The 18,485-nt window shown below is 46.8% G+C and overlaps 1 protein-coding gene across 1 annotated transcript in view; it reads left to right on the plus strand.

The window, feature by feature from the left end:
• The window catches only part of LOC111153407 (interactor of little elongation complex ELL subunit 1), a 96,275-nt gene that overhangs the window by 65,498 nt on the left and 12,292 nt on the right, over nt 1-18,485 (plus strand). The window contains exons 27-29 of the mRNA XM_022512423.1: nt 1,493-6,253; nt 7,468-7,636; nt 10,405-10,565. Coding sequence (XP_022368131.1) covers nt 1,493-6,253; nt 7,468-7,636; nt 10,405-10,565 — 5,091 coding nt within the window. The remainder of the gene's footprint in view (nt 1-1,492; nt 6,254-7,467; nt 7,637-10,404; nt 10,566-18,485) is intronic.

Here is an 18,485-nt window from a genome sequence, read left to right on the forward strand (position 1 = left end):
CTTGGCTGGATCTTGTGTGGCAGTTGGGCGGGGGAGGGAGCAGGTGATCGCACAGCTGTGGTAGAGACTGCCGGGCTGGGGGCACACCAGCTGGAGAGGACCCAGGCCAGAGGCTGGCTCCTGAGGGAGGCCAAGGAGGGTAGGGATGCTCCGGGAAGACGGGACCCAGCTGAGTGTTCAAGAGGGTGGGTTGCTTCAGGTGGAGGACCTCTTTACACAGTGCCATGGGACTGAAGGTGAGCTTGTGCCAGAGGACATTCATGCGTACCAGGTCAGCAGAGGCCATCTGTGTCCTTAGGACTTTCCATTTTATTGTGAGGGCAGTAGGAAGTCCTTGGTGGATCTGGGAAGTGGATTTAATGATAGACGTTCAGTTGCAAGTTTCCGTTTAGCCTCTGTGTGATCGAATAGGGAGTGGGGATAATCTGGACAGAGGTAAGAGCATGGGGGGTATCCCTGACTGAATCAGCAGCTTCCAGTGTTCTCGACATCTCATCCCCGCAGCGGCACTGGGGTCCAGGAGGTGGGGCTGGTTAGAGAAACGTTAGGAGGCCGATGAGCAGCATTTGGTGAGGTTTTTAGTGTGGCGGTTGCAGAGGTGGAGGAGGCGGGGAGGCTGCAAATAGCGAAGGAAAGAAACCGGCGGCCCTGCTCCGGGGGCTGTGGGTGCCGTGTCAGTGTTAGCTGGGGATGCAGGCGCGCATGGGCCTGGCGGGGGGCACGTGCAATAGGAGTTTAGAACCACGGGCGTGGTGCTCAGAAGGAGGCCAGGCGGTGGAGGAACCGGCTCTCCTGCTGCGCCGCGTGACGGGGCAGTTCAGCCAAAACAGCGGGGGCTGCGCTGGGGTGTAGGGGGTTTCTGGAGCAGAGATGGGGAGAGGGCTGTGTGGGAAGGGGCGGTGTCAGTGTGCATACTGTTGAAAGAGGTAGAGCTCGTTCACCTGGCAACAGCATCGCAGATGCAGCCCAGGCACGAGGACATGTCTGCAGGAGGTACTTGGAGGTCGCTCCCCGGAGTGGCCGCCAGTTCCGCTCTGCTGGAGCTGGACGCCTGCAGAGGAGTGACCTGGAAGCAGGGGGATGGAAGGCTGTGCAGCCAGAGTTGGACATGTTCTGTGCCCGGAAACGGGGAGGAAGAGCCGGAGAGTAGGAATGTTTGGCCCTTTGGAGGATAGACGAATCCTGGCTGTGTCTGTTGTGGGAGGAGCGTGCGGTGGGAGTGTGGGGAGCTCGGGGAGACGGGTCCGGGAATGGTGGCAGCTGGCTGCTCAGACCGCAGCTCGTCTCCCTGCTGGCAGCTTCCGGACAGGGAGCTACCCTTTCTTTGGCTGTGTCTGAAAGGATTCTTCAGGAATGCATTTAATTGATAGTTATATGTAGTCGGTCCAATTAGTATTTCATAAGAATCGCTTTTTAAGGCATTTAATTGTTAGGTATGTTTAGTCATTTTAGTTAACATTTAACTAATAAGAATAACTCATTCGTTTTTAAGGAAACCTACTTCGGAGAGTATACAGATTCCAGTGATAATGAATTGTCCCAACATAGAAATTCTGCTGAGTCTGTTTCAGAAGATGAGACATCTGAATCACAGTATTTTGGTTCATCCAGAAAAAGTAAAGGAAGTGGTGGTACCTGGGAGGAGAAGCTCAAATCACATGAAGCCTCCCAGGCTCTGGCTACGCTGGAAGTAAATGAAGTGACAACTGTCGGGTTTGGGACGTTCACAGCAACGCTGAGAGAGCCTTCAGCTGCATACTCCGTAGCTCACGAGAAACACTGGATGGTGTCATCTGAGTCCGCGAGTGACGGGAGAAGAGCCATTTCAGATGAGGCACAAAGACAGAGAGAGGTTAGGGAGGTGGATAAGTCGGTGCAGACTGAGAACACACTTCATGAACCCATCAGAAACGTGTGTGTTGAGACGTCATCTGGCAGCCGGGCACAGGGCAGGGGAGCAGCCCTCCGGAAGTCTGACACGTGTTCCTCTACCCTCGGCAAGAGGCCATTCAGTGAACTCATGGAATCTGAAGGAAAAACCCTACTATCCAAAATGATAGGATCACCCAAATCACAGTTTACTAAGTGGACACTAAGTAATGAAATCCCTCTTGAATCAGATCATCTGTCAATCTCTGACCACCTCCAGGGAATGTGTGGAGTATCGGGAAAGAAGCGAGATGCTCAAGACTTCATTTTAGGAGCATCGCCTGAGCCAGAGGACGATGTAGGTGATGCAGCGGGTGCCCCAGGGCTCCGTGGTGATGCCAGCCTTTCTTCCTCTTCTACCTCGGGAGCATCGTCTGTCTGCAGTGACTCCCCATCTTCCTCTGGATTGAAGTATGCTCATGACCAACACATTCCTGCTAAAGTTACTGCTGTGGAACTGCACCATTCAGAACAGCAGTTACAAGCTGAAACCTTGAACGTGCTAGATCTGCAGCCTGAGCCCCCAGAGTGTCCTCCCGGAGAGAACCATCTGGAGAATAGCTTGTGTGCTTTGAGCCCTGAGTTGGGAGCATCACATTTTAATAATGAAAGCAGCAATGAGGTCAAGTCCACAGATGTTTTGAAAGGCATTCCCAAAGTCTGTTCAATTGCACAGTCAGTATTTATAAAAGCTATGAAAGACGCACAGTGCAGAAGCCAGGGTCCCAGAGCTGAGCTCCCCCTGACTAGGGCGGATTCTACACCATTGCTAGAGTCTCAGCGTGGCTTGACCAAGGGTGGGTTTGGTTTTAAAAGCCCTTCATGGCACCATAGTGATGTGTTAAGGAGAGGTGGAGAAGAAAGGCTAAGGGCTAAGTCAGAACCCGAACAGAAGACTAACCATCAGGTACAACAGGCAGCAGCATCCTTAGAAAGTAGACGGTCCACATCGAAGCCTGAGCTTGCCTCAGAAAATAACCCCGTGGGGCTCAGGGCTGCTACGTCACTGTTGCCTAACCAAGTGTCCGTGATCACCAAGCAGGCCCGGCCCGACACAGTGCAGAGCACTAGACTGGAACCCTGGAGGCAGCGGAAGACTGAGCCTCCCTTCGGGGCAGCACACGCCGGTCCTGGGGCTGTTCCCACGTCCTCTGTAGCCAGACGTGACGGAGAAAGAGAGGACACGGCGTGGGCTGCCCAGGGAGCGGCTGCTAATGAAGGGACCTCGCCACAAGTTTCTGCCTCATGGAGAAAATTAAATTTCAGTTTTCCAAGTTCCACAAATAGCAAACCGTCTTTCTCTCCCAAAAACATCCCTGTCCCAAATCAAGACATCACAACCGAAGCCTCAGCACAGGAGGCAGTGCCGAAGCAAACTCTGCTCCTTCATGCCGCAAGTCTGGACTCCTCTGGGCTGATTGGGGACCAACTCCGTCCCGCTCCAGAAGTGCCAGTGTCCAGAAGTTGCGCTGTTGACAGAGTGCCCTATGGGGGCACGGGCAGATCTGGTAGCAAGGCTCTGGCCATCCTGGAGGGCTCTCCCCGTGTCCGCCCGAGCCTGCAGGAGTCCCCAGAGCTGCCGTCTCAGACTCCTGGCAGGGCCTCTCCTGAAGGTCCAGGTACCACAGGGACGGCTCTCCCATCGGCGATTCTCAGAAAAGATGAGGAGACGCGTGCTGTCCCCGCGAGTGCTCTCGCTGGGCCTGTGTGTTGTTACACGGGCATTCGGGAGGGAGGAGGTGGCGACACAGAGGTGGAGGAGAGTGAGGCGCCTAGCGGTAGCGAAGGGGAGAGCGAGCCCGAAGCCGCGCTGGGGGACAGACCGCGGGGGGCTGCTCACGCCTCCAGAAGAGGTTTAGGAGCCCCAGGCGCTGGCTCAGCCGAGACTCGGCCTCCCGTCGAGGTGGGCTGTCTGACCTCCGCGCTGCAGGACTTCAACATCAGCACCCTTTCTGAGATCGACGGGCTCTCTACATCCGAGGTCGTGATGTTTCTTGAAAGTTGTCAGTTAAGAGATTACAGTTCGGGGGACTCTGTTTCAGAATGTTCTAGCAGAGGAACCCTGCATAAAGAAATGAACAAAGACTTAAAGCCAGGTGACCTCTCAGGAGGAAAGTACAGAAAGCAGCTCTGTGAAGAAGAAACCCTTGAAACCTCCGAAGAGTGGATTGAATCCGAGGAAGAGGACGGTCCTCTGAAGAGCACAGGTCAGCTCACACAGCGCTCCTTGGAAACGCTGTCTGAGGTGCTCACCAGGTTTGGACGGGAGCTTCAGGCCAGCTGTGAGAGCTCTCCTGGAAAAGACGCTGCTGACTTAGTGCTCTCAAATACGCACGATGACGTGACCAGTGAGCCTGTCAGAGAGCATGTCCCACCTCAGGGGGCGAGTGGCTTCCCCCCACACCCTTCAGGTACATCCCCTCCAGTAGCCAGCATGACTGGCAAGGGCTGTTCTCCTGCTAGCGGCTCATCGAGTAACGCAGTCACTCCTGGCAGTCCTGAGGGTGTTCCCAGTGTCACCAGCCCGATCCGCGGTGGGGCAGAGTCCTCCCCCCAGCGCTCTGACTCCGTGGCGGGGCAGACCACAGAAGGCAGTGCTGAGGAGGGGGCAGAAACGACGTTTCAGTGCCAGATATCAACAGTGACCTCCGAAGTCATAAACGTGCTCATCAATAAGGATCAAAATCTCGTCATTGAAAAGGGGGACCACTGGACCATCATAAATGGGGTAGCTCTCATGCCAAATGTGGACCAGGTCATACTGTGTGACACTCCCGAAGACATCCCTGTTTCCCCAGATGGAGGAGGCCTGGGAGCTGGCTTCATTTCCCTTACTTCCATGGAGAAGTCCCCAGAGACCGGTCACCCTGGCCCTCCATTTCAGGAGCCCCAGTGCGGCAGCACCCTATCATGTGCCCAAGAGGAAATTTCCAGCAGTAGCCAGAGCACCAACTTTGATAAAAGTCGTTTGCGTAACAGGCCTGTCAAACCTAGCGTAAGGATTAGTTCTGAGATCTATGATCAGAACTTTGAGTCTCAGACCATTGCATCTGATCACACGTACTTTAACTCGAAACTAGAGCCATTCAGCAAAAATAAGAATCGATCAAAGATTTCAAACAAAGATCAATCAAACAGGTCGGCAAAGGCTTTGGCATCAAGCCGAGTTGAAACTAATCAGAATGAAGGTTCTCAGTCATTTTCAGGGGAAAGAGAGAGCACAAAAACTCAGAGAAATCAAACTCAGACCATTCTAGCCAATGCTGACACATCAACTCCTACAGATTGTTCTGATACCCTGAGTAAAATCCGGCAGGAGGTGGGGCCCCCTCTGCCGCCCTTGCTTGCTCCTCTGGTTGCTACACCTCCAAGGACTTCGCAGCCAGTTTCTCCGCTGCTAGCAACGTCCTCTCCCTCCTCACCTACCTCTCCTCTTGGCCAGATTTCTCCCTTGTGTGAACCCCCTGTGCCTCCTGTGATGTCTCCTTTGCCGGAAGAGCCGGGATGCCTCTCTCCCCCATGCACATCTCCGTCCCCATCTGCTGCACCGGCCGGCGAGAGGATAGTGTCATCACCCTTGCAATTTTGTGCTGCCACCCCAAAGCATGCCCTCCCTGTGCCTGGCCGCCTCCCGCCTCTGGCATCTGCCCACACGGCTGTGGCTGGACCCCAGGAGAATTCCGTTAAAATCCTCGACACCATGTACCCAGAGCTGTCTGCCAGGGCCCGTACCCTCAACATTCTCAAAGGGAACATTCAGCTCACTCGAGGTCCTCCTGCAGACCGTAAGAGCTTAGCGGGGCCTGTCAGTGCTATCACAGGCTTCAAGGCAATCACCTCAACATCCACCGCCTTTGTTAAGACAGGGGGCAGCTCAGGGAGTGACTGTAGTCAGGACAAATCCAGAGATGGGGGGACTCGCCAGGATGCAGGAGGGAAAAGGACATTGTCTGCATCTACGCTGAGGAGCGCCAAAAGACTGCGGCTGGACAGTGGGTCCCCAGAACCAGAAACTGGGGGCGCCACTACAGAAGGAGTCAGCAAGGCCCTCCGGAGGAGCCTCCCTCAAACTGAAGCTGTGGCGGCAGAGGAAGAAAGTTCTTCTCTGACCGTCAGTGCGGTTTCACAGTTGCCTCCAAACCCAAAAGAAACTGTAGAGTCCCATGACAAAGCCATAGCTGATGCACTGAAGAAGATCGCAGAGTCGTCTTTTGATCTCTTACCTGTCATTCGAAGTCATGTGTATGTGGGAAATATCTCCAAAAAGCCTGTCATGAGAGATCAAGAGAAGGAAGTTGTTCATGAGTTTAGCACAACCAAAAAGGTACGTGGTTGCTCTTCTGTAGGAGCACTAGGAATTGCATGTCCTCAGAGACAGGCTGTCTGCTCTCAGCGAAGTGGTAGATGACCCTGAGCAGAAACTTGATTTCCGAGACAGACAGATACCCGTATAAACATTGTGACCTACAGTTTGTTTCTAGTCAGCATTTTGTGTACTTGAGTTGTGAAAAGACACTGGCGATCTGATCATTTGTATTCATCAAATACCTTAAAGTTTTAAAGAAATGAAAGTGATTGTCAGGACGACAGTTGCATATTTCCCATCAATTCCAACATGATTAAAAGCTCAAAATGGTTTGCTCCAAAGCATCAAATTATTCTCCTGTAATGGAGCCTTTTCTGTGGACAGTACACACACATTTGAGTCTGAGCACCTTCTAGAAAGAGAGCTAGGGGTTCCCCTGTGCCTCCTTTAATATCTGTCACCGATGAAACAGGAACTGATCTTGGTTTCAAGATAGGAACAGTTAAGGTGGGAACACTGTGCGGATTCACACAGCTGGGGTATTAGGACTTCTCTAGGGTTGTATTTTCCAAGTTCCCATGTCGACACCTTGTGTGGATTCTTTCCAGTGTCTCGTGGCTCGCGCTGTGCTGGTTAGCTGCACATCCTGAGAGTCATAGTGGTAACAATACGGATGTGGTTTTTGTAGATTGCTTACTTCCAGAAAGTATAGGAAGTAATACATGTCACTTTGAAAAGATAATTTATTTTCAAGTGAACAAATAGATCAAATTATTTAATGCCCTTCTTCTTAAGTAGGAAAATTGTTGCCCAGTATTTTTAAGACCTAAACAGGATAAATGTGTAGGGCACATCAGAATTCAGAAAACAGGAATGGGAGAAGAATGTAGAGTGAGTGTAATGCACACACACAAAATTATTTTAGCCCAAACCAAGGAAGTTTACTTGTTTGGCGTGGCGGCAGGCACACGGATGTGCTCGGGCAGGGCCCCTGGCACCTGCAGGCAGCCTGCAGGTTTGGACCTCTTGCCCCCCACACCCGGCAGGGGACGGGGGGGTGGGTCACTGGGCTGAGTAAAAGCAGGTGGTTTGCCACAGTGACCGCTGTTTTCTGCTGGCTGGTAGAGTGCGAGATTCATGGCCCTACTTTGGTTTTGTAACTTGAGCTATTTAGCAGACAGAAGCAACTCAAGTGTACGTTACCTTTTCTTTTTTCTTTTTCTCAAACCTAGCATTTGGCAGAGTGCTTGCTGCACTCTATTCTCTCAGAACTGAAACTGCAGAAGATCTCCATGGAGCGCAATTACATTCACGCCCTCTGCAGAGTGTATGTGGGCATCTGTCGGCAACTTGGGGACTTGGAAAGAGCTCGTTTGTTTTGCTACAGCCTACTTAAGGAAGGTACGTTTAGGTAGTGACATTTCTGTGTTGGAGGCCCACTTCTGCCTGTTTACCTCATTGTTACGCTTGGATCTGTGTTTGCAGCTGAGTGTTTGCGGTGTATCTTTCAAAATAACATTAATGTTTGGGCATTTATCGGAGGCCATGAAGAGCCTTAGCTGTCCCATGCCCTGCCTGGTTTTCAGTGGGAGAATTGACGTGACATACACGTGCCTCTGTCAACACACACACGTCCACTGGTACATAATTCAGGGTCTCATCGCTGCGTGTTTGTCTCCTCCTGGTGTAGTTACTGAAGTCAGATGCTGGCAACACGAGGTAAGGGAATGATTGTAAAGTCAGGGACAGACCCCAGTGCTGCATCCGAAGCTGGAGAAGGCAGAACTCTCCAATGGTGTAGCGAGCCTGAAGCAAGAAGAGGACCAGAGGGCGGGGGCAGGAGGGCTCTCCTGGAGCCCCTTTTCCTTTCCTCTGCTTCCATCCCCATTAACGGGGTGGACCAGGAGTCAGCCTTTGTAATACGACATCCTCAGTGGGAACATTTGTAAACAGAGAAATGATAAACAAATGCAGCTCAATTTCCTATCAGAAAGTCTTACCTCGACAAGGTTTTTCATCCTTCTTAGGGAGCTCACAGGGCTAGTGAAGTGGGGAGTGGAATGTGCCCGGCATGTGTACACCTGTGAGCGAGGCTGCCGTCTGGGGCCCTCTTCCTTTCTTTGTTTCCTCTTTCAGTCACTGGTGGACTCAGCCGTAGTTCATGGCGTGCTCGCTAGGTGTTAGGGCCTGGATGGTGACTGGAACCAGACACAGACACGCCCCAATGGTGAGGCCCGCGTTTGCAGGTCATGTGGCCCCAGCGCACGGGGGGCTCCCGCAGTGGCGGGTACTAGCGAGGCGAGCAGCATGGACTCTGCTAGGCCCCCGTGAGGTTCTGTTCTTGTCAAACACCGCCAGCCCCCTTTCTCGTCAGGCTCGTGGGGAGCAGGTCTCTCCCTCAGAAGCTATCCCCCCATGTTGTCGGGACTCCCATGGCCTTCCTCCTGCAGGCTCCTGGCTTCTTCTTCATGGTGCTTACCCCCCTTGCCTTGTATCCCGAACCCTTTTGTTTGCTGTCTCCGCTTACCGGATTGTGTGCTCTGTCAGGGCAGGGATTCTGTCTTGTCCCTACTTACCCCTACCCCTTAAGGATGCATTGTACGCAGCCATCGAGGATCTGTTGCTTGAGGGGCTGTGCTGTGGAGGGGGATTTGTGAGACTGAGGGGTCACAGAAGCTCTTGTCGGAGCGGCTTCTGAACTTGAGGTGTGAAGACACCAGCGAGTGCCTATAAGAAATGGGAGGGAGGGGGCGCCTGAGGGGCTCATTCGGTTAAACGTCTGCCTTCGACTCAGGTCATGACCCCAGGGTCCTGGGATCAAGCCCCGCATCAGGCTCCCTGCTCGGCGGGAAGCCTGCTTCTCCCTCTCTGTCTCCTGCTGCTTGTGTTCCCTCTCTGGCTGTGTTTCTCTGTTAAATAAATAAAATCTTTAAAAAAAAAAAAAAAAGCGAGGGAGAAGATGCCGGGCAGATGGCGCAGCATGTGGAGAGGGTCCTGGGGTGGGAGGATTTTCCGTCTCCGAAGCAGCAGGTCAGAATAGACTATGAGCAGCGTCTGCTTTGACTTACTAGCTCTGGAAACACAAGATGTGGCTTTCTCCCAAACGGTAAAAATCTGTGTCGACTGGTTCAACCAACTTGCAAAACACGGACAGTTTCTTGTTAGATCAAAATCTTCATTTGTCGTATGACCCAGAAATCCCACTCACAGGTCCTTATCTAGCAGAAGTGGAGACATAGCTCCCCTAGACTGGTGCTCACATACCCGCAGCATCTTCGCGGGCAGGCGCCCGGGGCCGGAGACAGACGTCCGTTAGCTGAAGGAAGGACGGGTGTGTGGTCTCAAGCAGCTCAGTACAACTTGGCCACACAAAGTGAGGGGCCGCTGAGGCGGTGGCAGCAAGTGGGGTCGCGGAAGCATTCTGCTGAGTCAGGCAGCCGGGCAGAAAAGAGTCGTGCTGTCCGAATGCACTGGCGGACAGTGGAGGAAAGACAGCTAACTTGCAGTGTCGGTGAGCGGGTCGGGGTTGTCTGTGTCTGGGGCGAAGGGAGGCACCGGAAGGGTTCAGACCATGGGGTAGGGGAGGATGGACTATGTGTTGGTTGTGGTGGGGGTTCTACGTACATGATCATTCATCAGAATTCATCAGACTGTGCTTGAGAGTATTTCATTGTATGTGAGCGGCATGTGGGTTAGGTTGATTAAACAAACAAGCCAACTGTGGGAAAGCGTTCACAGTAGAAGATTATCATCCATGATGTATAAAAACATCTCTTCATATCAGAAGCCTTTTATGTGTTGCACAGGTGAGTTCTGTCTTCCAGTGCATAAGAAATAGCCTGAAATGACACTTTTCAAATGGGGAGGTTCTAGGGTTGCAGAAGTCTGAAGAGAGAGGCTTGCCGTTGCTTCGTGTTTGGATCTGATGGCTCCTCTCGTAAGACAGTGCTGTGTATGTTTCAAATCTAGTTAAGGTTTGCCAAAGGGAAACGGTTGGGGGAGAAAGAAGCACATTTGCACAAAGCAGGGCCTCCTTGGGCACCCGCCTTCAGCGGTAAGAGACCCTGCAAGGCATAAGTGAAATTACTGAAATTGGTTCTTAGCTTGTAATTTATTCAATTGATTAGACATAAAGGTTTTTTTGTTTTGTTTTGTTTTCTTTCTCATAGATTTTCCAGAGTCAGAGAAACTGACTTTGTTCATTGCAAATATGTGGCATGACATATTTATTTCCCAATCGGTGATTAATAAGGCGATGCAGTTGGTTGCCAGGCAACGTGCTAAAGGAGAGGTCCGGAACTGTTTGAGAGCCTTTCTCAACTGGGAAAAGGTAAGGTTTGTTTTTATTTCTCAATTGTCAGACCTTACTTGCAGATCTCATATGAATGTCCTTACTCAGTTTTGTGTTTCGTGTTGAATTAGTTCATAGGCATTTCAGGGACAGGACTCTTCCTATTGAATCCTTTAAAATACCATTTTAGCCTAAGCTTATGCATTTAGTTCAGGAAATGCGCATGAGGCACTTCGGGAAGGATTGGAGCTGTAGGTGTTTTGGTAATTTACCAAAAATTTTATTTCGTTCACTAATTTATGACTGATGATCATGTAGAATGTGTATGTAGGGGAGCTGCATAGCACTGGTTTCCTTGGTGGGCACTTGGAGAGCTGAGAAATGGCATTGCAACTCCTTCCTGTTTTGACTTTTTAAAATCTAAATATTGTGTTTTTCTTTTTGATTGATGGAATTTTTATTTAAATATTTTGTTCTTATGTGTTCTTTTCCTCTTTTTATGATTTTCTTTGGTAACTGAGTGCTAATATACCATCTAGATTGGTGTTCTTTTATGTTACAGCTGTGGTCTAGTGAGAACCTCTGGAGGTTGAATTGACAGTGGTAAACTCTAAGAAGCGATGTTGAATTCAGTGAGAGGTTGATCCTTGTTTTTTATTTTTTATTTATTTAGAGAAAATGTGCACGTGTGTGTGGGAGGAGTGGCAGAGGGAGAGAATCTCTCTCTGTTTTTTTTGTTTGTTTGTTTTGTTTTTTTTTTTTAAGAGAGAGAGAGTGTAGGAGGGGCACAGGTGAGAGGGGGAGAGAGAATCCCAAGCAGATTCCATGCTGAGCAGAGAGCGTAATTCAGGGCTTGAGCTCATGAAACTGAGATCATGACCTGAGCCTAAATCAAGGGTTGGACACTTAATTGAGCCACCCTGGCTTCCCAACCTTGGTTTGTTTTTAAATGACCGTATATGAATTTCCTCTTGAAGTTATCCTCGCTTATGTGTGTAGTGCAGTTTTATATGTCATTTTGCTTTCCATTTTTGTGCTTTTTTTTTTTTTTAAATTTTATTTATTATTTGACAGAGAGAGATCACAAGTAGACAGAGAGGCAGGCAGAGAGAGAGAGAGAGGGAAGCAGGCTCCCTGCTGAGCAGAGAGCCCGATGCGGGACTCGATCCCAGGACCCTGAGATCATGACCTGAGCCGAAGGCAGCGGCTTAACCCACTGAGCCACCCAGGCGCCCATCCATTTTTGTGCTTTTTGATATTAATGTTCATTAGACTGTTTTCTTTTTTTTTCTTTTTTCTTTTCCTTTTTTTTTTAAGAGCGTGAGTGGGGGCAGAGGGAAAGGGAGAGAGAATTTTTCTCTTTTTTTAAAGAGAGAGCGAGAGCATGGGAGGGCACAGGGAGAGGGAGAGAGGGCATCCCAAGCCGACTCCATGCTGAGCAGAGAGCCTGATGCCCGGGCTCAAGCTCACAACCCAAAGATCCTAACCTGCTCTGAAATCAGGAGTCCCAATACCCAACTGCTTGAACCTCCCGGGTGCCCCGACTTCTGTTTTCTTATAAGAAATAGAGGAAAGGGCTATTGGTAAACAGAAGTTAAGGAAACATTAAAAAGCAAGACTGTAATCATCTTTCCAGCAACTCGTCTAGATAAATGAGTGTCATCTTGGGAGACACCATCGGACTCAGGTCAGCAGCTTAGTCAGAAGAGCCCTTCCACCTCGTGTCATTGACCTGCCTCAGTGATGCCCCCTCCTCCCAGGTTCCTGCAGGGCAGTAGCCCCTGCTTGGTCCTCCTGCTTGTACACTGGCGCCTCCAGGTGGCCTGGTTGGGGTGAAACCAGATATGGTAGTTTGATGATAAAAGACATTATAAAGAAAATAGAGTTTCACTAAATGTGTTTGTTCTATATCATATCAAATAAAAATATAAAATCAAAGGTATAAAAAGTGAGTAATACTTGAGATAAAAATACCAGTATAAGACTTCCAGATTTTCTCTCACAGAATTCAACAGATCAGATATACAAAAATGAGTAGAACAGTGGAATTCAATAATACAAGTAAACTTGAAAGAATATATATTTCTTTGCATGTCTATGGCACATTTATAAAACCAGTGATGAATTTGACCACATGAAAACTTTAATTCCTAAAAAGTAAAGATTCCATACACTCTTTGGTAGTAATTCCATGAAATCCTCTATAAGTAATTCAAAGATTCCATAAACACTCCTTGAAAGTTGGAATACATGGTCCTGGACAATCTGGGAATGAACAGGAACTCAAAAGTAAGATGAATGTTTTAAAAGTCATTGAAAAGGAAAATGTTTCGTATCAAAGATCTCTAGTTTTTATAAAACTTATACTCATTAAGGTAGTTTAAATATTTTCATTATTAGATAATAGAATGGCTGATTGTCATCTTAGAAATTAAATATCTGAGATCCTAGAAGGCATCTAGAAGAAAAGGAATAGAGTTTAAAAGGTAATAAATAGTAATGAAGCAGAGAAGAAAAAAACATGTAGAAAAAAAAAACTCATTGCCTTTAAGAAATAGTAGCAAAACAGGTGGGGGAGGAGTCAAGATGGCAGAGAAGTAGCAGCTGAGACTACTTCAGGTAGCGGAGATCAGCTAGATAGCTTATCTAAAGACTGCAAACACCTACAAATCCAACGGGAGATCGAAGAGAAGAAGAACAGCAACTCTAGAAACAGAAAATCAACCACTTTCTGAAAGGTAGGACTGGCGGAGAAGTGAATCCAAAGCGACGGGAAGATAGACCGCGCGGGGAGGGGCCGGCTCCCAGCAAGCGGCGGAGCAACGGAGCACAAAATCGGGACTTTTAAAAGTCTGTTCCGCTGAGGGACATGCTCCAGAGGCTTAACCGGGGTGAAGCCCACGCGGGGTCACAGAAGGATCGGGGGTGTCTGAGGGTCGCAGAGCTTACAGGTAGTAGAACGGGGAAGCCGGCTACAGAGACAGAGCTGAGGAGTGAGCTCTCAGCTCGGGGTTACCTTGAACCGGTCACAGGCTCGGTCAGCTCCGAGCACGGCCACAGGCAGGGTGACGGGAGTCATTGGGTGCTGTTCTCTGAGGGCGCACTGAGGAGTGGGGTCCCGGGCTCTCGGCTCCTCCGGGCCGGACACCGGGAGGCCACCGTCTTCATTCCCGCCCTCCGGAACTCTACGGAAAGCGCTCAGGGAACAAAAGCTCCCAAAAGCGAACCCGAGCGGATTACTCAGACCGCCCCGGGTAAGGGCGGTACAACTCCGCTGGGGCAAAGACACTTGAGAATCACTACAACAGGCCCCTCCCCCAGAAGAGCAACAAGAAACCCAGCCAGGACCAAGTTCACCTACCAAGGAGTGCAGTTTCAATACCAAGGAGAGCAGCAGAATTCCAAAGGAGGAGAAAGCAAAGCACGGAGCTCATGGCTTTCTCCCCATGATTCTTTAGCCTTGCAGTTAATTTAATTTTTTTTTTCTTTTTCAATTTTTTTTTTCTTCTTCTGCTAAATTTTTTTAACTTTTACCCTTTTCTTTTTTAACGTATTTTAACTAGTTTATCTAATATATATATATATTTTTTTCCTTTTTATATTTTTTCTTTATTGGTTTTCTTTTTTTAATTGTTTCTTTTTTTTTCTTTCTTCTTCTTTTTTTTTTTTCTTTCTGAACCTCTTTTTATCCCCTTTCTCCCCACTCACAATTTGGGATCTCTTCTGATTTGGCTAAAGCATATTTTCCTGGGGTTGTTGCCACCCTTTTAGTATTTTAATTGCTCCTTCATATACTCTTATCTGGACAAAATGACAAGGCGGAAAAATTCACCACCAAAAAAAGAACAAGAGGCAGTACCAAAGGCTAGGGACCTAATCATTAAAGACATTGGTAATATGTCAGATCTAGAGTTCAGAATGACGATTCTCAAGGTTCTAGCCGGGCTCGAAAAAGGCATGGAAGATATTAGAGAAACCCTCTCGGGAGATATAAAAGCCCTTTCTGGAGAAATAAAAGAACTAAAATCTAACCAAGTTGAAATCAAAAAAGCTATTAATGAGGTGCAATAAAAAATGGAGGCTCTCACTGCTAGGATAAATGAGGCAGAAGAAAGAATTTGCGATATAGAAGACCAAATGACAGAGAATAAAGAAGCTGAGCAAAAGAGGGACAAACAGCTACTGGACCACGAGGGGAGAATTCGAGAGATAAGTGACACCATAAGACGAAACAACATTAGAATAATTGGAATTCCAGAAGAAGAGGAAACAGAGAGGGGACAGAAGGTATATTGGAGAGAATTATTGGAGAGAATTCCCCCAATATGGCAAAGGGAACAAGCATCAAAATCCAGGAGGTTCAGAGAACCCCCCCCCAAAATCAATAAGAATAGGTCCACACCCCATCACCTAATAGTAAAATTTACAAGTCTTACTGACAAAGAGAAGATCCTAAAAGCAGCCCAGGAAAAGAAGTCTGTAACGTACAATGGTAAAAATATTAGATTGGCAGCAGACTTATCCACAGAGACCTGGCAGGCCAGAAAGAGCTGGCATGATATATTCAGAGTACTAAACGAGAAAAACATGCAGCCAAGAATACTATATCCAGCTAGGCTATCATTGAAAATAGAAGGAAAGATTAAAAGCTTCCAAGACAAACAAAAACTGTAAGAATTTGCAAATACCAAACCAGCTCTACAGGAAATATTGAAAGGGGTCCTCTAAGCAAAGAGAGACCCTAAAAGTAGTAGATTGGAAAGAAACAGAGACAATATACAGTAACAGTCACCTTACAGGCAATACAATGGCACTAAATTCATATCTCTCAATAGTTACCCTGAATGTTAATGGGCTAAATGCCCCAATCAAAAGACACAGGGTATCAGAATGGATAAAAAAACAAAACCCATCTATATGTTGCCTATAAGAAACTCATCTTAAACCCGAAGACACTTCCAGATTTAAAGTGAGGGGGTGGAAAAGAATTTACCATGCTAATGGACATCAGAAGAAAGCAGGAGTGGCAATGCTTATTTCAGATCAGTTAGATTTTAAGCCAAAGACTATAATAAGAGATGAGGAAGGACACTATATCATACTCAAAGGAACTGTCCAACAAGAAGATCTAACAATTTTAAATATCTATGCCCCTAACGTGGGAGCAGCCAACTATATAAACCAATTAATAACAAAATCAAAGAAACACATCAACAATAATAAAATAATAGTAGGGGACGTTAACACTCCCCTCACGGAAATGGACAGATCATCCAAGCAAAAGATCAACAAGGAAATAAAGGCCTTAAATGACACACTGGACCAGATGGACATCACAGATATATTCAGAATATTTCATCCCAAAGCAACAGAATACACATTCTTCTCTAGTGCACATGGAACATTCTCCAGAATAGATCACATTCTTGGTCCTAAATCAGGTCTCAACCATTACCAAAAGATTGGAATCATTCCCTGCATATTTTCAGACCACAATGCTCTGAAGCTAGAACTCAATCACAAGAGGAAATTTGGAAAGAACCCAAATACATGGAGACTAAACAGCATCCTTCTAAAGAATGAATGGGTCAACCAGGAAATTAAAGAAGAATTGAAAAAATTCATGGAAACAAATGATAATGAAAACACAATGGTTCAAAATCTGTGGGACACAACAAAGGCAGTCCTGAGAGGAAGATATATAGCGGTACAAGCCTTTCTCAAGAAACAAGAAAGGTCTCAGGTACACAACCTAACCCTACATCTAAAAGAGCTGGAGAAAGAACAAGAAAGAAAGCCTAAACTCAGCAGGAATCATAAAGATCAGAGTAGAAATCAATGAAATAGAAACCAAAAAAACAATAGAACAAATCAACGAAACTAAGAGCTGGTTCTTTGAAAGAATTAATAAGATCAATAAACCCCTGGCCAGACTTATCAAAAAGAAAAGAGAAAGGACCCAAATAAATAAAATCATGAATGAAAGAGGAGAGATCACAACTAACACCAAAGAAATACAGACAATTATAAGAACATACTATGAGCAACTCTACGCAAACAAATTTCACAATCTGGAAGAAATGGATGCATTCCTAGAGACATATAAACTACCACAACTGAACCAGGAAGAAATAGAAAGCCTCAACAGACCCATAACCAGTAAGGAGATTGAAACAGTCATCAAAAATCTCCAAACAAACAAAAGCCCAGGGCCAGACGGCTTCCCAGGGGAATTCTACCAAACATTTAAAGAAGAACTAATTCCTATTCTCCTGAAACTGTTCGAAAAAATAGAAATGGAAGGAAAACTTCCAAACTCATTTTATGAGGCCAGCATCACCTTGATCCCAAAACCAGACAAGGATCCCATCAAAAAAGAGAACTACAGACCAATATCCTTGATGAACACAGATGCAAAAATTCTCGCCAAAATACTAGCCAATAGGATTCAACGGTATATTAAAAGGATTATTCACCACGACCAAGTGGGATTTATTCCAGGGCTGCAAGGTTGGTTCAACATCCGCAAATCAATCAATGTGATACAACACATTAATAAAAGAAAGAACAAAAACCATATGATACTCTCCATAGATGCTGAAAAAGCATTTGACAAAGTACAGCATCCCTTCCTGATCAAAACTCTTCAAAGTGTAGGGATAGACAGCACATACCTCAATATTATCAAAGCCATCTATGAAAAACCCACCACAAATATCATAAACTGAAAGCTTTTCCGCTAAGGTCAGGAACATGGCAGGGATGTCCGTTATCACCACTGCTATTCAACATAGTACTAGAAGTCCTAGCCTCAGCAATCAGACAACAAAAGGAAATTAAAGGCATCCAAATCGGCAAAGAAGAAGTCAAACTATCACTCTTTGCAGATGATATGATACTATATGTGGAAAACCCAAAAGACTCCACTCCAAAACTGCTAGAACTTGTACGGGAATTCAGTAAAGTGTCAGGATATAAAATCAATGCACAGAAATCAGTTGCATTTCTCTACACCACCAACAAGACAGAAGAAAGAGAAATTAAGGAGTCAATCCCATTTACAATTGCACCCAAAACTATAAGATACCTAGGAATAAACCTAACCAAAGAGACTAAGAATCTATACACAGAAAACTATAAAGTACTCATGAAAGAAATTGAGGAAGACACAAAGAAATGGAAAAATGTTCCATGCTCCTGGATTGGAAGAATAAATATTGTGAAAATGTCTATGCTACCTTAAGCAATCTACACATTTAATGCAATTCCTATCAAAGTGCCATCCATTTTTTTCAAAGAAATGGAACAAATAATCCTAAAATTTATATGGAACCAGAAAAGACCTCGAATAGCCAAAGGAATATTGAAAAAGAAAGCCAAAGTTGGTGGCATCACAATTCCGGACTTCAAGCTCTATTACAAAGCTCTCATCATCAAGACCGCATGGTACTGGCACAAAAACAGACACATAGATCAATGGAACAGAATAGAGAGCCCAGAAATAGACCCTCAACTCTATGGTCAACTAATCTTCGACAAAGCAGGAAAGAATGTCCAATGGAAAAAAGACAGCCTCTTCAACAAATGGTGTTGGGAAAATTGGACAGCCACATGCAGAAAAATGAAATTGGATCATTTCCTTACACCACACACGAAAATAGACTCCAAATGGATGAAGGGTCTCAATGTGAGAAAGGAATCCATCAAAATCCTTGAGGAGAACACAGGCAGCAACCTCTTCGACCTCAGCCGCAGCAACATCTTCCTAGGAACATCACCAAAGGCAAGGGAAGCAAGGGCAAAAATGAACTATTGGGATTTTATCAAGATCAAAAAGCTTTTGCACAGCAAAGGAAACAGTTAACAAAACCAAAAGACAACTGACAGAATGGGAGAAGATATTTGCAAACGACATATCAGATAAAGGGCTAGTGTCCAAAATCTATAAAGAACTTAGCA

This window comes from Enhydra lutris, unplaced genomic scaffold (genome assembly GCF_002288905.1).
Source record: "Enhydra lutris kenyoni isolate GAN:26980312 unplaced genomic scaffold, ASM228890v2 scaffoldscaffold32, whole genome shotgun sequence".
NCBI lineage: Eukaryota > Metazoa > Chordata > Mammalia > Carnivora > Mustelidae > Enhydra > Enhydra lutris.